Source organism: Lucilia sericata, unplaced genomic scaffold (assembly GCF_015586225.1).
Source record: "Lucilia sericata isolate MDLA Ls3-8-SP2 unplaced genomic scaffold, ASM1558622v1 Contig000838F_arrow, whole genome shotgun sequence".
NCBI lineage: Eukaryota > Metazoa > Arthropoda > Insecta > Diptera > Calliphoridae > Lucilia > Lucilia sericata.
The window spans coordinates 107,810-129,364 of NW_023994830.1; the positions used below are offsets into that span (position 1 = coordinate 107,810).

The following is a 21,555-nucleotide window of genomic DNA, read 5'->3' on the forward strand; positions in this document are numbered from 1 at the left end:
ATACAGAAGGATGTTTTTTGATAATTTTCAATTCTTCCATAGGAGTACAATTATAGTTAATTATACGTTTTCAACTTTCTGTATTAATTAACTTTCAAAAAATAATTTTAAAAGTTTGGTTTTTTGGGGTTTTTGATCACTCCTAACCTATGATAATTTTTATAATATTATACCAAGTGATATAGGTTATGAAACCCAGAGCTTCTAAAACCGTTGTTTATCCAAATGAGTCACGGAAATGACTCAAAATCTATTTTAAGCAACACAAACCAAGAATTTTAGTAAAAAACTACCCTTTTTCGAACTTAAACTCAAAAAAATATAATTTCATAATAATAAAACAATATTTTTTCTTTTTTAAGAGTATTAAATAGAAAATGCTCATATTTACCCATAAAAAGGGATTTAACTACATGGATGTGTTTGCCGATGGACTCATATACATTCATGTGGAGTTTTAACAGCATCTATAAAATTGTAAAGTAAAAATAAAACACAGACATAAACACACGTATTTACATACAAAAAGTAACAGGAAGTAAATTATAAAAGAAAAATAAAATCAACAACCATGACATTTGGTTTTTTTATTGTACTTACTTTTCATATGATGTGAAGATGACGCTGATGCTGAATGGTGTGATGTGTTTGAGTACATACAACATCATCCATGCATTTTATAAACTCCCTCAATAAAAGAAAAATCTTTTTCTATTTTGTTCTTAGGTCTTTCTGAAATGTGCGAGATATTGTTGACTGTGATGAATTTGACAATTAAGAAAATCCCTTTTAAATGTATGAAATACAATAACAAAACATCACACTCTTTTTCTTGCTCTTTTCCTCTCTCTCCCTTTCTGACATGTTAAATAGCAACGTGTAACATTTTAAAACGTGTGTTTATTTTGTTAAATGGTTTTTTTTTATAAATAGAAGTGAATGCATTTTGTTGTTGCAGTTAAAATATTTTCCCTAGAAGTAATAAAAACTCATTAGTTTCGGGAAAATCTGGGAAAGAGGATGTATGTATGTGTTGTTTTATAATGCATTCTATTAATGTTTAATATTTACTTTTTCGAACATTTTCCTTTACTTCAATGGAAAAATAACACTAAACGTAAAGAAAAAATAAATAATGGTTGCATAGATGCTTTACATTTGTTTTGAAAAAGTTTAGCTATTAGATGGGTGTAACAGTAATTTCAAGGATATTCAATGTAAAATGTTTTTATTGAAACATGAGAAATCAAATAACAACAAAATTTGTGTGCTGGTTTACTTGTGGGTTTCATTTAAGAAAGATTCTTCTAATATTCTAGTCTATAGTCTAGTCTAGTCTATAGTATAGTCTAGTCTAAAGTCTAATCTATAGTCTAGTCTATACTCTAGTCTAAAGTCTAGTCTAGTCTATAGTCTAGTCTATAGTCTAGTCTATAGTCTAGTCTATAGTCTAGTCTATAGTCTAGTCTATAGTCTAGTCTATAGTCTAGTCTATAGTCTAGTCTATAGTCTAGTCTATAGTCTAGTCTATAGTCTAGTCTATAGTCTAGTCTATAGTCTAGTCTATAGTCTAGTCTATAGTCTAGTCTATAGTCTAGTCTATAGTCTAGTCTATAGTCTAGTCTATAGTCTAGTCTATAGTCTAGTCTATAGTCTAGTCTATAGTCTAGTCTATAGTCTAGTCTATAGTCTAGTCTATAGTCTAGTCTATAGTCTAGTCTATAGTCTAGTCTATAGTTCTAGTCTATAGTCTAGTCTATAGTCTAGTCTATAGTCTAGTCTATAGTCTAGTCTATAGTCTAGTCTATAGTCTAGTCTATAGTCTAGTCTATAGTCTAGTCTATAGTCTAGTCTATAGTCTAGTCTATAGTCTAGTCTATAGTCTCGTCTATAGTCTAGTCTAGTCTAGTCTATAGTCTAGTCTATAGTCTAGTCTATAGTCTAGTCTATAGTCTAGTCTATAGTCTAGTCTATAGTCTAGTCTATAGTCTAGTCTATAGTCTAGTCTATAGTCTAGTCTATAGTCTAGTCTATAGTCTAGTCTATAGTCTAGTCTATAGTCTAGTCTATAGTCTAGTCTATAGTCTAGTCTATAGTCTAGTCTATAGTCTAGTCTATAGTCTAGTCTATAGTCTAGTCTATAGTCTAGTCTATAGTCTAGTCTATAGTCTAGTCTATAGTCTAGTCTAAAGTCTAGTCTAAAGTCTAGTCTATAGTATAGTCTAGTCTATAGTATAGTCTAGTCTAGTCTATAGTCTAGTCTAGTCTAGTCTAGTCTAGTCTAGTCTAGTCTAGTCTAGTCTAGTCTAGTCGAGTCTAGTCTAGTCTAGTGTAGTCTAGTCTAGTCTAGTCTAGTCTAGTCTAGTCTAGTCTAGTCTAGTCTAGTCTAGTCTAGTCTAGTCTAGTCTAGTCTAGTCTAGTCTAGTCTAGTCTTGTCTTGTCTTGTCTAGCCTAGCCTAGCCTAGCCTAGCCTAGTCTAGTCTAGTCTATAGTCTAGTCTAGTCTAGTCTATAGTCTAGTCTAGTCTAGTCTAGTCTATAGTCTATAGTCTATAGTCTAGTCTATAGTCTAGGTTAGTCTATAGTCTAGTTTAGTCTATAGTCTAGTCTATAGTCTAGTCTATAGTCTAGTCTATAGTCTAGTCTATAGTCTAGTCTATAGTCTAGTCTATAGTCTAGTCTATAGTCTAGTCTATAGTCTAGTCTATAGTCTAGTCTATAGTCTAGTCTATAGTCTAGTCTATAGTCTAGTCTATAGTCTAGTCTATAGTCTAGTCTTCATGACTTTAACAATTTTCGATCTTGAAATAACGATTTATTTTTCCCCTACCCAATAGCACTTTTCCGCGCGATTTTTATCGTGTTTTTAGTTTTTTTGTACTCGTAGACAAATCGTGAGTGCGTTCGTTCGTGATGGCAGACAGATTTTCAAAATTCAAAACAGAGACTAATGGAAAACTAAAGCAGGGTAAACACAAACAAACATTCACATGCAGAATGTCTGCATTCGAAAAATGGGGTTTTTACTCATGCAATTTTCTTTACTTTAGTTTCATAGTAGAACTGCTAGACAGACGTGTGTGTTGTTTATGTGGTAATGACCTTGAACGTGTGTTTTTGTTTTGAAATTCTTTTTGTATTTACAACTGCTAAGAGTTGAAATAAAACATTTGCATTTTCCCCTTTTTTAAAAATTACATTTTACACGGTGTAAATTTATTACTAAATTCATGCTGTATATGTAATGTAATTTCATTTATTTTTTATTTCATGTTTTCGGTCAATTCAACTTACAACTTAACTTATTTCGATAAAAAACATTCTTGACCTCTTATGTCATGTTTTTTGTCTGTGTTGCAATTGGATGTTGGCGTTATGTTGCAACTAGTTGTTGTGCTGTTTACATTGTCATACATACTCAAAATGTGTACTATTAGTTAAATTGAAAAATCAAAAAACTTGTAGTTTTCACTGCCTTTTTATTACTATTTATGTAGGTACATAATTCGTACATTCATATAACAAACATATTACTTGTCATAAATTTATGTATAAACGTGTCCAAATTATTTAATTAAATAAACATTATATAGCTTTTATCAGTCAGCCAGTTAGTCAGTCCATCAACTAAACAACATTTATACAGACGACGAAAAAACAAATCATGGAATATAGATAGAATTTATTTACAAGATCATGCTCGCTCCTCAGGGGTGTTGATGTATGGTTGTATATAAGGGGCTTTATAATAAGTTTGTTGACTCGATCCTCTAAAATCTGCCCACTGTTCTTCCTCTTATATAACAATATCTGCCCCTGTTTTACAAACGACCCTGTCCCATATTTGTACATATTTTTTTGTACTTGTCCAAAAAACCTCATTTTTCATTTTACTCATTGTGGAACAACTGCCTCTAATATTCATGAATTGTATTACTTAAATTGTCAATTGAAACTGATTATCTTAAAACTCAAGTTGAAAAAATATTGTATGAGTTTTTTACCTTTAAATTGTCGTAGAATTTTTTTATTCAAATTTCATGTACATTTGTATCTCCGTGATCTTATAATCTTTACAAGTGATCTTTGTGTTTGTTTTGTTTTTTTACTCAGTCTTCAATTACGCGTGTATTGTATTATGCTTTTTTTGTTGGTTTTGATCGTTATTTGTATAGTTCAAAGCGTTTTCGTCAATTGACTTAAAAAATAATAAAGAAATACAAATAAATTTAGTTAAAAACTGCACGCATTTTGTTAAATTGTTTGTTATTCAAAGTCAATTGAAAGTTATAGCTTTTTTTCTCATAAAAAAGTTAACTATTATAATAGAATTCTAAAAGCGTAGGTGTAATTTATAGCAAAATTTAAGCTCAATTAAAATTTTGCTATTATAACAAATTGTTACTTCGAAACCATTACAATTTTCAATTAACAGGACTGATTTGAATACTGAATTTAAATCTGACTTTTAGAAAATATTCGCTCAAAAGCGACTAAAAGTATTCCAAACAATTCAAACCGGATATATTCAAGTATTTTCGATAAATTTTTTAATGGCAAAATGTCTTCAAATAGTGGTTTTAGCATAACGAATTTTGTGATTTTTTACATTTGTAGACGTTTTTATTCTAAATTGTATAATTCATTGTAGTATTTCATCCGCAGGTTCTTCGGTCTATGAAAAACCGACTTTAGGTATTTATGTCAAAGTGGATGATGGTTGCAATCGCATATTCTCTGACATCAGCATCTAATTAGATCTGTTCCGCTTTATACTATAGACCAGACTATAGACTAGACTACTATAATATATACTAGACTATAGACTAAACTATAGACTAAACTATAGAATAAACTATAGACTAGACTATAGACTAAACTATAGACTAAACTATAGACTAGACTATAGACTAGACTATAGACTAGACTATAGACTAGACTATAGACTAGACTATAGACTAGACTATAGACTAGACTATAGACTAGACTATAGACTAGACTATAGACTAGACTATAGACTAGACTATAGACTAGACTATAGACTAGACTATAGACTAGACTATAGACTAGACTATAGACTAGACTATAGACTAGACTACTATACTATATACTAGACTATAGACTAACTATAGACTAGGCTATATACTAAAGTATATGCTAGACTATAGACTAGACCATATACTAACACTATGACTAGACGATACACTATACTATAGACAGACTATAGACTAGACTATAGACTAGACTATGACTAGACTCTAGACTAGACTATAGACTAGACTATAGACTAGACTATAGACTAGACTAATAGACTAGACTATAGACTAGACTATAGACTAGACTATAGACTAGACTAGACTAGACTATAGACTAGACTATAGACTAGACTATAGACTAGACTATAGACTAGACTATAGACTAGACTATAGACTAGACTATAGACTAGACTATAGACTAAACTATAGACTAGACTATAGACTAGACTATAGACTAGACTATAGACTAGACTATAGACTAGACTATAGACTAGACTATAGACTAGACTATAGACTAGACTATAGACTAGACTATAGACTAGACTATAGACTAGACTAAAGACTAGACTATAGACTAGACTATAGACTAGACTATAGACTAGACTATAGACTAGACTATAGACTAGACTATAGACTAGACTATAGACTAGACTATAGACTATACTATAGACTAGACTATAGACTAGACTATAGACTAGACTATAGACTAGACTATAGACTAGACTATAGACTATACTATAGACTAGACTATAGACTAGACTATAGACTAGACTATAGACTAGACTATAGACTAGACTATAGACTAGACTATAGACTAGACTATAGACTAGACTATAGACTAGACTATAGACTAGACTATAGACTAGACTATAGGCTAGACTATAGACTAGACTATAGACTAGACTATAGACTAGACTATAGACTAGACTATAGACTAGACTATAGACTAGACTATAGACCAGACTATAGACTAGACTATAGACTAGACTATAGACTAGACTATAGACTAGATATACTAGACTATAGACTAGACTATAGACTAGACTATAGACTAGACTATAGACTAGACTAGACTATAGACTAGACTATAGACTAGACTAGACTATAGACTAGACTATAGACTAGACTATAGACTAGACTAGACTATAGACTAGACTAGACTATAGACTAGACTATAGACTAGACTATAGACTAGACTATAGACTAGACTATAGACTAGACTATAGACTAGACTAGACTATAGACTAGACTATAGACTAGACTATAGACTAGACTAGACTATAGACTAGACTATAGACTAGACTATAGACTAGACTATAGACTAGACTATAGACTAGACTATAGACTAGACTATAGACTAGACTATAGACTAGACTATAGACTAGACTATAGACTAGACTATAGACTAGACTATAGACTAGACTATAGACTAGACTATAGACTAGACTATAGACTAGACTATAGACTAGACTATAGACTAGACTATAGACTAGACTATAGACTAGACTATAGACTAGACTATAGACTAGACTATAGACTAGACTATAGACTAGACTATAGACTAGACTATAGACTAGACTATAGACTAGACTATAGACTAGACTATAGACTAGACTATAGACTAGACTATAGACTAGACTATAGACTAGACTATAGACTAGACTATAGACTAGACTATAGACTAGACTATAGACTAGACTATAGACTAGACTATAGACTAGACTATAGAATAGACTATAGACTGGACTATAGACTAGACTATAGACTAGACTATAGACTAGACTATAGACTAGACTATAGACTAGACTATAGACTAGACTATAGACTAGACTATAGACTAGACTATAGACTAGACTATAGACTAGACTATAGACTAGACTATAGACTAGACTATAGACTAGACTATAGACTAGACTATAGACTAGACTATAGACTAGACTATAGACTAGACTATAGACTAGACTATAGACTAGACTATAGACTAGACTATAGACTAGACTATAGACTAGACTATAGACTAGACTATAGACTAGACTATAGACTAGACTATAGACTATACTAGAGACTAGACTATAGACTAGACTATAGACTAGACTATAGACTAGACTATAGACTAGACTATAGACTAGACTATAGACTAGACTATAGACTAGACTATCACTAGACACTATAGACTAGACTATAGACTAGACTATAGACTAGACTATAGACTAGACTATAGACTAGACTATAGACTAGACTATAGACTAGACTATAGACTAGACTATAGACTAGACTATAGACTAGACTATAGACTAGACTATAGACTAGACTATCTATAGACTAGACTATAGACTAGACTATAGATACTAGACTATAGACTAGACTATAGACTAGACTATAGACTAGACTATAGACTAGACTTAGACTATAGACTAGACTATAGACTAGACTATAGACTACACTATAGACTAGACTATAGACTATAGACTATATAGACTAGACTATAGACTAGACTATAGACTAGACTATAGACTAGACTATAGACTAGACTATAGACTAGACTAGACTAGACTATAGACTAGACTATAGACTAGACTATAGACTAGACTATAGACTAGACTATAGACTAGACTATAGACTAGACTATAAACTAGACTATAGACTAGACTATAGACTAGACTATAAACTAGACTATAGACTAGACTATAGACTAGACTATAGACTAGACTATAGACTAGACTAGACTATAGACTAGACTATAGACTAGACTATAGACTAGACTATAGACTAGACTATAGACTAGACTATAGACTAGACTATAGACTAGAATATAGACTAGACTATAGACTAGACTATAGACTAGACTATAGACTAGACTATAGACTAGACTATAGACTAGACTATAGACTAGACTATAGACTAGACTATAGACTAGACTATAGACTAGACTATAGATTAGACTATAGACTAGACTATAGACTAGACTATAGACTAGACTATAGACTAGACTATAGACTAGACTATAGACTAGACTATAGACTAGACTATAGGCTATCGTTATTTTGTCTTATTTCGATAACTGAATTTTTGTGTTATCGACATTAAGGCTTATTTCGGTATTTGTATTTTAGCGTTATCGGTATTTTTTTCTTATTTCAGTATTAATAATTTGTCGGGTAATTTATAGAAAAATGTATTCGTTAGTTGCAAGTGTCCCCACATTTTGTTAAAAAATTGTTAATCGTTTTGGTAAGTAAGTAACTAAAGCATTCATATACTTTTAGATAAATAGCTGCACTCATTTGGAAAATCAAACATTTAAAATACATTATTTTGAAATAATTTTCCTTAAGTTTTACCAACACACATTAATAGTAACAACATTTTCTTTCATAGAAATAACAACAAATCTATTGTAATTTTTCAATTAATTTAATTTTCAATGAAAATACTACACACATCCATATATTTTTGCAATAGTTAGTTGATTACAATTTTACTTTAAATGTTCAATTGTTTCTTGTTTTTGATGTTTTTTTTTTTGTATAATAGTAGAGTACATACAAGTATTGTATCGGTTTTTATAAAGCTTCCCACAATTCAACGTTAACTTGTCTGTCTGTCATATTCGGAAAAAAAATTTAATGTATGTCAATCTAAATTCGATCATGTAAAACGATCTCTTTTTATCGACATCTCATACTACTACTACTATAAACTGACAGCAGCAGCTATATAGAAATAAATACATGATGTGACATTCATTAAACAAATTTTATTGCTGTAATAATTTTAACTAGTGATCGCATTATACATTTACTTCCACTCGTACTCCAATTCCCATTTGGGGCTATAATATGAGCCTATATTTTAGGTTCAGTTTTTGTTTCATTTTCTTCTCTAAATTTATTTAAGCTTCTTCTTTAATTTATGTTTTGTGTAGATATTTATAGTTGTTATAGATCTTTGTAAAATTTATTTGCTTTAATGGAGATATAAATTGAACTCGAATGTTTTGCTTCATTAGAATGTGACATACATAGTTAGATTTTTTAGCTCATGATTTTTTTTTTCAATTGAATATTTTTTTGAAAGTTGTTTTTTCAGTTTCAATTTGTCTAGGTTTCGGATCGCTATAATTATGTTTGTTGGTGGTTTTAATTGATATTTAAATGTACTTTGTGTAAAGATAATAGACTAATGAAATAAGCAGACATAATTGAAATTTATGTCAATTTCAACTAGGGTTGGATTAAAAAAAAATACAATGGAAAACTAGAACACAAATCCCAAATGTGCAAATTTGAAATATTAATTGCGAAAATAAAAGCCTGAAATCAGTGCATCGTATCACATTAAGTCAAAATTTCTTATTAAATTATTAATGAACGGTCGCAAGAAATCACTCAGTAGATCAAACAAAAATTAAGAGAAATAGTAAAAACTCCGAAGTTCAATTTGATGCCTTTAGGATTACGATCAACATCAAAAGCCGAAGATATTACTAGTACAATTACCTTGAGTTTGATTGGTACTGCTGCTAAGAACGATCGGACATGAAATTGCCAATAAAATTTTATGACAAAGTGGTAGTTCAAGTTGTTTTCTATTTATAACCTTTGAGGCCCTAGAATAAGTAGCGAATGAACAGTTCATTACCTCCACCATTGTTCAGAAATAAAAAACAAAAGATACACATTAAAATGATCAAAAAGGAAAATCTTTGAAGTGTAATTTGTCGAAGTCATTACGATCAACTTCAAAAGCTGAAGGTCTTACAAGTATAATTACCTTGTTATACCCTACACCACTTTAGTGGGGAGGGTATATTGGGTTTGTGCTGATGTTTGTAACGCACAATAATATTTGTCCTATACCCATCTTAAAGTATACCAATCGGCTCAGAATCATTTTCTGAGCTATGTCCGTCCGTCCATGTAAACCTTATAATCAGACTACAGGTCGCAATTTTGAAGATAATTCAATGAAATTTGGTACATTATATTCTATTGCCCCAGGGACGAAGCCTATTGAAAATGGTTAACATCGGTCCATTATTTCACCTAGCCCCCTTACAACTGAACCCCCGAATAGAGCTTAAAGTATACCAATCGGCTCAGAATCATTTTCTGAGTCTATTAAGCTATGTCCGTCCGTCTGTCCGTCCGTCCATGTAAACCTTGTAATGAGACTACAGGTCGCAATTTTGAAGATAATTCAATGAAATTTGGTACATTATATTCTATTGCCACAGGGACAAAGCCTATTGAAAATGGTTAACATCGGTCCATTATTTCACCTAGCCCCCTTACAACTGAACCCCCGAATAGAGCTTATAAGCCTTGTAATCAAACTAGAGGTCGCAATTTTGGAGATAATCTAATGTTTGGCACATGATCTTTTATGGTACTGTAGACGAGTCCTATTGAAAATAGTTACATCGGTCCATTATTTCACCTAGGTCCCATACAACTGAACCCGCCAAATAGGGCTTATAAGTTCATAACTATGTTTAATATACTCGTACCTCGACAAAAAACTGCAAAACCAAGTTCTATACTAGCCTTGATGACCCTGATGAACTTTATAATTCTAGGGCCTCATTTGACCCTAGCCCCTATAAAAAGCCCCCATCAAAATTTTACTTAAATATCCACAGTTTTATTAAACAATAAATGGCTTATGTATATCTGAGGCAAGGTACAATTCAACTTAAATGCTTTATTATGAAAACTGAATTACATTTTATTCGTATACAGGTGTAGGTTATTATATGGTCGGCCTCGCCCGACTATAACTTCTTACTTGTTCTTCTTATTTTTGATCGCTATCGTAGCTACGAAAGATCGGACAAAAAATTCCTAGTAGATCGATCACTTCAATTCGTTCACAGAAGTTTAGCTATTCTTTTAAACTCTTGAAATCCAAGAATAAGTAACGTATGAACAGATCAAACTTTCAGATCTGGGTTTCTAGATTACTAGGGGACAGTAATGTGGCGACTGTATTTTCTCTGCATTACCTGTGAACACTAAAGTGACAACCATCATCGCACAGCATTACAAAGACTACATTCGTTTGTTCGAATCATTTAGCATAAATTTTTCACAGGAACATTTTAACTAATCATCGACGGGTTTCCATTTTTCACATTTACAAAAAATATTTTCTTGAATCAAAACATCTAAATAAAAATAGAAAGAACCTTTATTTGTTTGTTAAATGTAATAGAAAACAAATTAAAATTTTTCAAAACTCTGTCATATCAGCATTCTCTACACAGGTCTTTAACCTTTTAAATTACACGAAGACAATAACCTTCTTCAAAGAGAAATTTTCCTAAAACAAATACAAATAAATTCTAAACTCTGTTTAAATTTTTAAGATTACATGTATGTGTAAATACATGATTTAAAAAAAAATAATTTCAAAATGTTGCACAATTAAAGAATAAACAAAAATGTGTAAGAAAAAATAATAATCTGTAAATGAAAAGGTCATAAATCAATGGAAAATATTAAAGATTACACAGTTCTTCTCTAACTCTTAAATAAGCAATTTAAGTGGGGTTTGTAAAAGATTTCAAATCTAGAGGCAAAAGAGATTTAAGTAACAACTCTCGCCGATAGAGTTGCCATATTAATTTAATACTAACTTTTTCTTTCTCTATATATTATCTCTCTCTTTTTGAATTAGACAATAAACTGACAACACCTTGAAAGAAGCTTGAGTAAACAAAGAAAATATAATTGAAAACAAAAACAATTGTAAGTTTTTTTTAAGTAAAATTTATTTAACAAAAAATATAGTAAAATATTTGTGTATACATAGTTATTATTTACTAGTTTCAAATATTAATATTAAAGGCACTTATTAACTAATTAAGTAAAGCTATTTTTGTAGAAAAAAAACAGTACTTGAATAGAACATTTTATTCGAATCATTGTTATTGTGTTACTATTCGTGTCCCAATTCAAAACAAAGTTTTAGTTTAGAAAAAAATATTATTGTGTGATGCAATACTAAAGTTGGATTTTAAAGAATGTATTCATTATTAAGATTGAATTTAATCAAAAAATTATTTTAGATTACTTTTTATAAAATTTGTATTTCGATATTTCCCTACAAGTCGAAAAATTTCCTAAAATCTTTTCAATATTTTTAATATTTTCGAAAAACTGTTCATTTTCTACTAAGAATAATTTTTTTAAAAACACTCGATTTTAATTTTTAAATCTATTTACAAATCAATTGTCGAACAATTCTATAAACAAAATACTACGATTTTTGGAAAATTTCTCAATTTATAGAAAATTTCCAACAAACTTTCGAATCGCAGGTAATTTTCTATAAATTCTCTATTTGAACAATTTCAACAAATCTCTACATATTAATAGAAATTTTTTTATAAAAGTTCCCGATTTATAGTGAATTTTCGATAAAATCTCATTATATAGAAAATTTCCGATAAATTCTTTATTTATAGAACATTTTTTAAAATTTCTCAATTTAAAAAAAATTTTCAATAAAAAGGATTTGGAAAAATTCTCGATTTATAGAATATTTTCAATAATTTCACGAATTATTCCTGAATATAACCTAAATTCTCGAATTGTAGAAAATTCACGATTTATGAAAAATTTTCGATTTATAGATAATTTCCAATAAATTCTCGATTTATAGAAAATTTCCAATAAATTCTTAATTTATAGAAAATTTTTCTTAAATTCTCGATTTATAAAAATATTTTAATAAATTCTTGACTTGTAGAAAATTTTCGATAAATTCTCGATTTATAGAACATTTTCGTTAAATTCTCGATTTATAGGAGATTTTCAATAAATTCTCGGATTTGTAGATTATTTTCGATAAATTTTCAATTTGAAAAAAATTTCCGTAGACAATTTTTGATAAAAATGTTTTGAAAAATCTCGATATATATGTATATAAACTTTCGATAAATTCCCGATTTATAGACAAATTTCTTACAATGTCTTAAACAAATCTACAATTTCAACGAATACACTCTTTAACAACTCTGCTTCTCTCTCACCACAAGTTTTTCAACCTCATTACGGCTAAGACCGCAACCACACCTACTACTGATGGCAGAAGTAGTTGTGTAAGATGTAAACTAGACGCACCATTACATCCATCCGTATTACAAGTATATATACAAGATCTATAATCCATACGATCACCTTTATTACGCACATAATCACAATAGTTGCCTAAATCTTTGGACGAACAGAATCTTTTCGCTCCAATGCCACCTTCGAAACGTCCCACATGTTTAATACAGAACTTGGCATCGTGAACATTCGAACAGTTCTGTGGCTGTAAGTCGGGGTCATCGAAACGTTCGAACCATTCGCCACACTGAAATGGATTATTGGTATCAGAGGCATCGCATACGTAACAATTGATGGCCATGACAGAGCTTAAGGCGGCACTTAGCAGCACACATTGTAAGAACAGTTTATGCCACATATTTTTTTTGGTGGAAATTGAACTTTTTTTTTGTTTAAATTTGACAGGTTTTCAACCAAAAACACCACACAACTTTTACAAACTTTTTACCGATTTTGTTTTTAATTTATTTTTCTTATTTGTGTTTTGCTTATCTTTCTTAACACAAACCAAAGCAAAACACTCAAATGTCAAGCCTGTACTGACGTTTCAGAGTTGTTGTGGTATTTTAATGGCGTCAGTTATGGCCGGTTTTGCAAAACTCACTCTCTTTTTTGCTGCTGTAGCTAGCAGGCAAGCAGCTCTTGGTCTATCTTATGGAATTGAGTGTTTTTCTCTTTATTGCCCTTGTCTAAACCTCTCCTAGGTCTCTCTCCGCTTGGCCTTTGTTGGTGGTGTTTTATTGTATTTCTTACGTTCGTTTGGGACTACTAGCTGTTAGGTCGAATCGGGGTAGGTAGTGGTGCAAGTATCAGCATGTTTAACACTATTTTTGTTGGCTATACAAGTACAATATATTATGGTATTGTTGTTTGAACCTTACCTTTTTGGTGGAATTCTAGCTTCCTTAACAACACAACGTCATCAATTTGTTTTTCTTGGTTCTTTTACGTGGCCATTTCGTTGCGTAGTTACCACTTTTTATAACATTGGTATTAGCTGTTTATTTTTGTGGAAGGTTTGAAATATGGTGGTTAATTCTAATCTATGAGAGTTTGTTTCATTCCACTGTTTTTTTCTATGTGAAGGTGTTTAATTTTTTTTTAATTTTAATTCAGATATACATACATAACTAAGACGCATTTTGAAAAGGATGCTGGTGTTTTGAATTTTGTGGCGTCATACATATTTTTGTGTATGAATCATGTCAGTCACGTTTTTTTTATTTATTTTTATATTTAGATAGGTTTTCGTGGAAAAAAAGTACAGACATTTATTTAGATTATATTGATAGTCACTAATTCAGCTGTCTCAGTAAAGGTATTTCCTAAGTATGACTAAAAATAAATATTTTTATTTGGATTCCATTTCAGGCAAAATTTTTCAATAATATGTACATATGTATAGCTAGTAAATACCCATTTTGTATTAATTGGTTAAATTCCTGAAAATATTTCTCAGATAATTTCGATTAATTTTTACTTACATTGCTAAAATCCTCTCAAATTTAACGCCATCTACCGGGTAAATGTAGAACTTCACAGAATGACTTCCCATGACCTTTGGAATACATATTTGATTAATGTTAACTCTACACTCAAACAATAAATTAAGTAATCAGTACCCAAATCAATCCGAAGCGGTGTCAGAAGTAAGGTTGTTCTTAAATCAAGTACCACATACTTTATTCAAGTACGGATCCATCGATTCCCCATTCTAGCTCTTATTAATAATATGTGGGATCAATTCGATATTACAATATATTTTTTTTGTTTCTGTGAAGGAATTTATCGATATATTCAAAAATTTAAATAAATTTTCTATAAATAGAAAATCTTAAAAAATTCTTTATTCCCAGAAAGTTTTTGTTTTATAGAAAATTTAGAATTTAAAAAAACATTTTCGAAAAATTCTTGATTCTTAAAATTTTTCTTAAATTTTCGATTCATAGAAATTTTTGATAAATTCCTGATTTATAGTAAATTTTTGATAAATTTCGATTTAAAAAAAATTCGATTCATGCAAAATTTAATAAATTATTTGTTTATATAAAAATTTACATAAATAATTCTGTTTACAGAAAATTTTGGAAAAAAAATTTAATTTTTTGTTTTAATTTATAGCAAATTTTCGTTTTATCGTAAATAATTTATAAATTATTTTTTTATAGAAAATTTTCGATTTATAGAAATATTTTGAAATTTTTTTATTTTTTCTTTAAATTGTCTTATATAAAATTTAAAAAATTCTCTGTTTATATGAAACCTTTTATAGAGAAAATTTTTAAAACTTGTCTATTTAGAGCAAATTTTCAGAAAATTCTACAGTTTTAATGAAATTTACATATAAATATAATTGAATTTTAAAAATATAATACTTTTCCCAGATTTACTAAATTATTATAACTCAATCGATCGCTCGCCATGCGTCTGGAAATATAAATTGCGGATCTTTTAAAGATACTATCTACTTAATACAACAATTATGTTTTAAATAGCCTCATTTTTATTAGGCCGTTAAATTTGAACATAATTTCTCTATTTATTTCTCCTACAAAGTACGAGTGTTTTGAACTCTTCTTAATGAGTACGTTCACCACATACTTTTCAATTAGAATTAGAATCACGTTTTGTATATTTTTAACTTTATATGGGCCTGATTATAATGTCGTACACAAGATATATGGGTGCGTCCGTCTCATCGTCTATACTTTTTTAAACAAAAATATTTTATTCAAACATTTGTTTTTGTTTTTTTTGTTTTAGTTCTGTGTATTTTATTTCGACGATTATTTGTAGTTAGTTCGTTATGTAGTTTAACAATGTAAATAACTTGTTGCTTTCTTGAACTGAATACGAAACATTCCTGTATTTTACATCACTATACACGATTACCAGCCGACTGACTGGCCTTACATGGATATTAGATGGTTTGGTGGACAAATAATACATGCCACAAACTATCGATACATAAAATAATTTTCTCTGTATATTTTCACGTTTTTCTTTTGGTATCTCTTTTTAAAAAAATTGAAGAACAAAAAATAAAAACTTCGTGATTACATACTGGTTTTACATGAGCAAACATAAGAGTCCACCAAAATGTATAAAAATGGAATAAATCCAACAACAATAACTTACGTGACTATAATGACATTTTACCACAAACATGGAAGATACAACAAACAGTACCGTGGGCAATAAAGTGATAGAAGTCCAATTATAATTTTATAAAAAACAAGTTAGAGTGCAGTTATGCATATGTCAAACTAATATTGATTAGGTCCAGAAAAGTTTATATAAATAGGCCAGTTCGAAAACATTTTAATATAATGATTTATTTATCTATACACAGAACATACTCATGTCGAATTTTATCCGGATATAATCATTTAATAACGAACTAAGTTGTATTAAGTGATTTTCAGAAGTAAAAAGTTATATGGAAGCTAAAACAGTTATGTACAAATCCGGAAAAATCCGTAGAATGATTTATATATACAAAATACACATTTGTCCCGATAACTTTGATTGTCAATGTGCATTTAAGTAATTTTTGGAAATGGTCTTTATATGGGAGTTGTGAAAAATTATCGACCGATAAGGAAAAAATTTATACGCAAAAAAAATTAAAGCCAAATTTTACTCCAATAGATTTATTAATTAATTCGGAAAAATTTTGTAGAGTGATTCATATGTACACAAAACATATTTGTGTCGAATTTTATCAAGATATCTTTATTTGATAATGAAATATGTGCGTTTAAGTGATTTTTTGAAGTGGACCTTATATAAGAGCTATTACCAAATATGGACCGATCCGGAAAAAATTTGGTAGAATGATTTATATGCTCAAAAAACATATTCAAGTCGTACTTTATCCCGATAGCTTTATTATTCCATCAAATATATGCGATCAAGTGATTTTCGTATGTGGACCTTATATGGGAGCCTATCCGCAAAAAATTTCGTAGAGTGATTCATATACTTGTGTCGAATTTAATCAAGACTTGAAATGAAATATGTGCGTTTAAGTGATTTTCGGAAGAGGGCCTTATATGGGAGCTATGACCAATAATGGACTAATCCGTAAAAAAATTGCTAGAATGATTTATATGTACACAAAACATAATTTTATCAACATAGCTTTATTTGTCAATGAAATATAAATATGCTTTTAAGTGATTTTCGCAAGTGGGCGTTATATGGGAGCTATGACCAATAATGTACCTATCCGTAAAAAATTGGATTGTATGTACACAAGACGTATTTAACTCGAATTAGTTTTATTTATCAATAAAATATGTGCGTTTAGGTGATTTTCGGAAGTGGACCTTATATGGGAGCAATGACCAATTGTGGACCGATTTAGAGCTACGTTGATATTATATTTGCATGTACAAAATTTTGAGTTGATACCGATATTTTTGAGGGATTTATTAATGATAAACTAATTTCCGGGAATATATACATACCTTTGTATGGGGCTATAGAAAATATTGGATCGATTGTAAAAATTTTCAACATAATTGATCACTGTCTTGAAAAAAATAATGTGTGACAAAATTCATCGAATTATCTTTGGTAGTTTCTGAGAAAACTTCTTAAGAATTAGGGAAAAAACGTAATTTTTTCGAGGTAGTCTGAAATTTTTACTCATAACTTTTTACTTTGGGAATCGATTTTGCTGGTTTTCAATACCAAACTGCTTAGGATAATAATAAATATTTTGGGTGAATTTGGATAATTTCCTTTGCTTATGTTTAACGTGAGCGTGTTTTACACAGACAGACAGCCAGACGGACATAGCTAAATAGACTCAGAATTTCATAAAGACCCAGATTATATACTTTGTTGGGTCTTAGATGAATTTTTCTTAGGGTTACACGAACGTACGGAACGACAAACTTATATATACCCTCTATAATCACTGATGGTGGTGGGGGGTATAAAAATGTCGATGAATATTTTCGATAAATTTTCTCTTTATGGGAATTTTCGATAAATTTTCCTTCCTATAGAAAATTTTTGATAAATTTATGTTTTATAGAAAATTTCGAGAAATTTTTATAGAAAATTTTTAATAAATTTTCCCTTTATAACAAATTTTCGACAAATTTTCGTTTTATAGAAAATATTTGACGAATTTTCGTTTTATAGAATACTTTGATGAAAAAATTTTCGTTTAATAGAAAACTTTCTATAAATGTTCATTAAATAGAAAAATGTTCGATAAATTATTTTTTTATAGAAAATTGATTATAATTTTTTTTTTTGATATAAAATTTTTAATAAATTTTAATAGTAAATATTTCATAAATTGTAATAGAAATTTTTCGATAAATTTTAATAGAAAATTTTCGTTTTATAGAAAAATTAGATAAATTTTAGTTTTATAAAAAAACTTTCGATAAATTTTTGTTCTAAATAAAACTTTCGACAAATTTTCGTTTCATAACAAATTTTCGATAAATTTTCGTTTTATAGAAAATTTTCGATAAATTTTCGTTTTATGAAAAATTTTCGATAAATTTTTGTTTTATAAAAAATTTTCGATAAATTTTTGTTTTATAGAAAATTTTTGATAAATTTTTGTTTTATAGAAAATTTTTGATAAATTTTTGTTTTATAAAAAATTTCCGTTTTATAAACAATTTTCGATAAATTTTTGTTTTATAGAAAAGTTATTCTTGTAGAATATTCTTGTAGAGTATTCTTTGTAGAATATTTCGATAAATTTAATATTTTCAAACTTTCTATTTATAAAAAGTTTTCTATAGATTTCTATAGACCCTAAGCATTTACAAAAAAAATTTAAAAGGAAATTTTCGATAAACTTTAATTTTGTCATCCCACTGTGCGTCATTTTTACACTGTGAGCCCATGTTAAGAAAACAAAACATGCAAGTATTTTCTTTTTCAATTTTTTATTGAACAAAATACCAACTGTTGAACATGCTTTATTTTTTTGAAAAGTTTGTTAAAGAAAAACAAAGAATATAAGAATTAACAAAAAATAAAAATATTAAAACACAAACATGTTTTTTTATTATTTTTTTATTTTGTTAAGAGTCAAGAACAGCAGACATATTTAATTTCTAACTAGAAAGCAACTTTAAATAGTTGAAAGAAACAAGATCTAATGTTACCAACGATCGATCTAACGTTCGAACCAATTGACAGCGAAGTAAAAAAAAAATAATAAAAAAAACTGAAAAGAAGCACATGCACAGCAAAGAAAACAACAAATTTGAAACCATATTGAATCATTAATTTTTATTGGAATTTTATTAAAAATACTTGCGTTATTATAGTGTTTGTATGTGTTTATAAAGTTTTTGTTTATTTCTTTTTCCTTATATACACAACTAGACCGTTGACAATTTACAACATCATCTTGTGGATCGCTTTTATGTAGAAAATATCTTCTTTTTCACTTTGCAGGGCCAGTAACACCAAAACTAAGAAACCAACCAGACAACAAAACAGAATCATGGACTCTTGGAGAGTATGTTCTTTTTTATTATTGTTAGATAGATTCTATAGACTGACATAGCTTTTTTACGAGCAGCTCATTGAATTTAAAGTCTATTCTGTTTGGAGTTTTGAGGGCATTAAACTATACAAATATTCGTAAGTTGTTCGTGTGTCGTTGATCGCAAAGTAGATCTTTTTTTCTTTAATATTTTTTGACATAGCGGGCCAACTGTTGATTGAAATGGGGGCCGTTGGTTTATTTATAAAAAATAATACTTGTTTAGAATCATTTGTTGTTTAGAATCATTTTCTGAGTGTACCAACAGATATGTATGTATATTTTAAATCTATGGATGAATTGTACAAATCGATCAATGTTTTCGTATAGTCACGATTTAAATGCCATTTCGGTATATATTTTGAACTTGGCTTTCATAATATGACATCTACGTTTATAATTAACTTGGACCATAATTTATCCACTGTAGTTTACCAGTTCTGGTATTATATTAAACCGTGAAGTTCTTATGCTTAACTGAAACCAACGAACCAAATAAACTTGAAGTATGATTAAGTATTTTTTACTATCTGAACTTTTAAAATCAATTTTGACGAAATTTACGCTAAGGTTAGTACTATTGGATAGTAGGTCAGCTCTATCGGTCAAGAACTGCCGGACTTAGAGGGGGTCAAAGTTGGACATTTTGGTCATACAGGGATTTATTCAAATGAGTGTAACTTTTCACCTATTGATCCTAGCAAAAATTGTCCAAAGGAGTTCAGATAGCTATTTTTTCATTCTTTTTTTTATTTTTAAAAAGTTTGTTTTTTAAAGCTTAGACAATTTCCTTGAAGGACTTTAAAGTCCCATAATGGGATATCTATCAAAAAATTGTTGTTTTTGCTCAAAAATAACATTTTTTCTATATTTGCCACTTAATTTTCCTCTATTTTTTCAAAATTGACGTTTTTGTTGTATTATTTTTTTGTTCAAAAGAAAGCTTAGGCCATTGCCTTTAAGAGCTTTGTGATTACCATTACCTTTAAGAGCTTTGTGACCACTTTTATTTAAATTTTACTTTAAAATTGGGTCAATGAGTTGGAATAACATCAAATTTCCAGTTTTTCCCCTTTTGGTACTTTTTTCCCTATTGCACTAATAACAATTTTTATCTAAAAAGTACCTTTCACTTTTTTTAAATGAACGACCATAACCTTTAAATTGTTTTCGTATCTTTTCTAGTCTAGGACATATTATGTTACCGAATTTGCCCGTTTTTACCCCTTTTCTTCTTCTTGGTATAGGCTGTGCGATGATGAATGGGAATTTCGTGTCAAGTGACCCAACTTTAAAAATCGATGTCTTCCGATTTGGATGAAATTTGCACCAAGGTACTATATATATTCACTATATATTCAGCTCTATCGGTCAAGAACTGCCGGACTTAGAGGGGGTCAAAATTTGACATTTTGGTCAAAACCATGTATGACCAAATGAGTGTAACTTTTCACCTATTGGTCCTAGCAAAAATTGTCCAAAGGAGTTCAGATAGCTACTTCTTTATTCTTTCCATTTTTTTTAATTTTTAAAAAATTTTATTTTTTTTCAAAATGGACATTTTTTGCTTAAAAGAAAGCTTATACAATTTCCTTGAAGGGTTTTATAGTCCCATAATGAGATGCGAGTGGGATATCTATCAAAAAAAAATATTTTTAAACTCAAGAGTAAAATTTTTTTCAATATTTAGCACTTAATTTTCCCTTTTTTCAAATTTTTTTACTGAAAAGAAAGCTTAGACCATTTCCTTTAAGAGCTTAGTGGAATGCGAGTTTGGTTATTCAATTCCTAAGAGATCTGGGGCCAAATACCGAATACGTGATCGCATAAGTATTCGCATCATAAGCACATTTCGATATCGAAGTTAAGCTAGT

General features: G+C 29.4%; 2 protein-coding genes across 2 annotated transcripts in view; one reads left to right on the forward strand and one right to left on the reverse strand.

Moving 5' to 3' along the window:
* Positions 1–21,555, forward strand: part of LOC119608457 (innexin inx1) — a 133,495-nt gene that overhangs the window by 85,608 nt on the left and 26,332 nt on the right. The window lies entirely within an intron of this gene.
* LOC119608460 (U-scoloptoxin(05)-Cw1a) lies at positions 11,794–13,687 on the reverse strand. The gene has a single exon (XM_037962892.1). The coding sequence runs from the start codon at positions 13,505–13,507 to the stop codon at positions 13,067–13,069; it is 441 nt and encodes a 146-aa protein (XP_037818820.1). The 5' UTR covers positions 13,508–13,687; the 3' UTR covers positions 11,794–13,066.

Bases quoted from the DNA above. Each gene is read 5' to 3' on its own strand.
- LOC119608460 (XM_037962892.1), bottom strand. From the start codon at position 13,507: ATGTGGCATAAACTGTTCTTACAATGTGTGCTGCTAAGTGCCGCCTTA.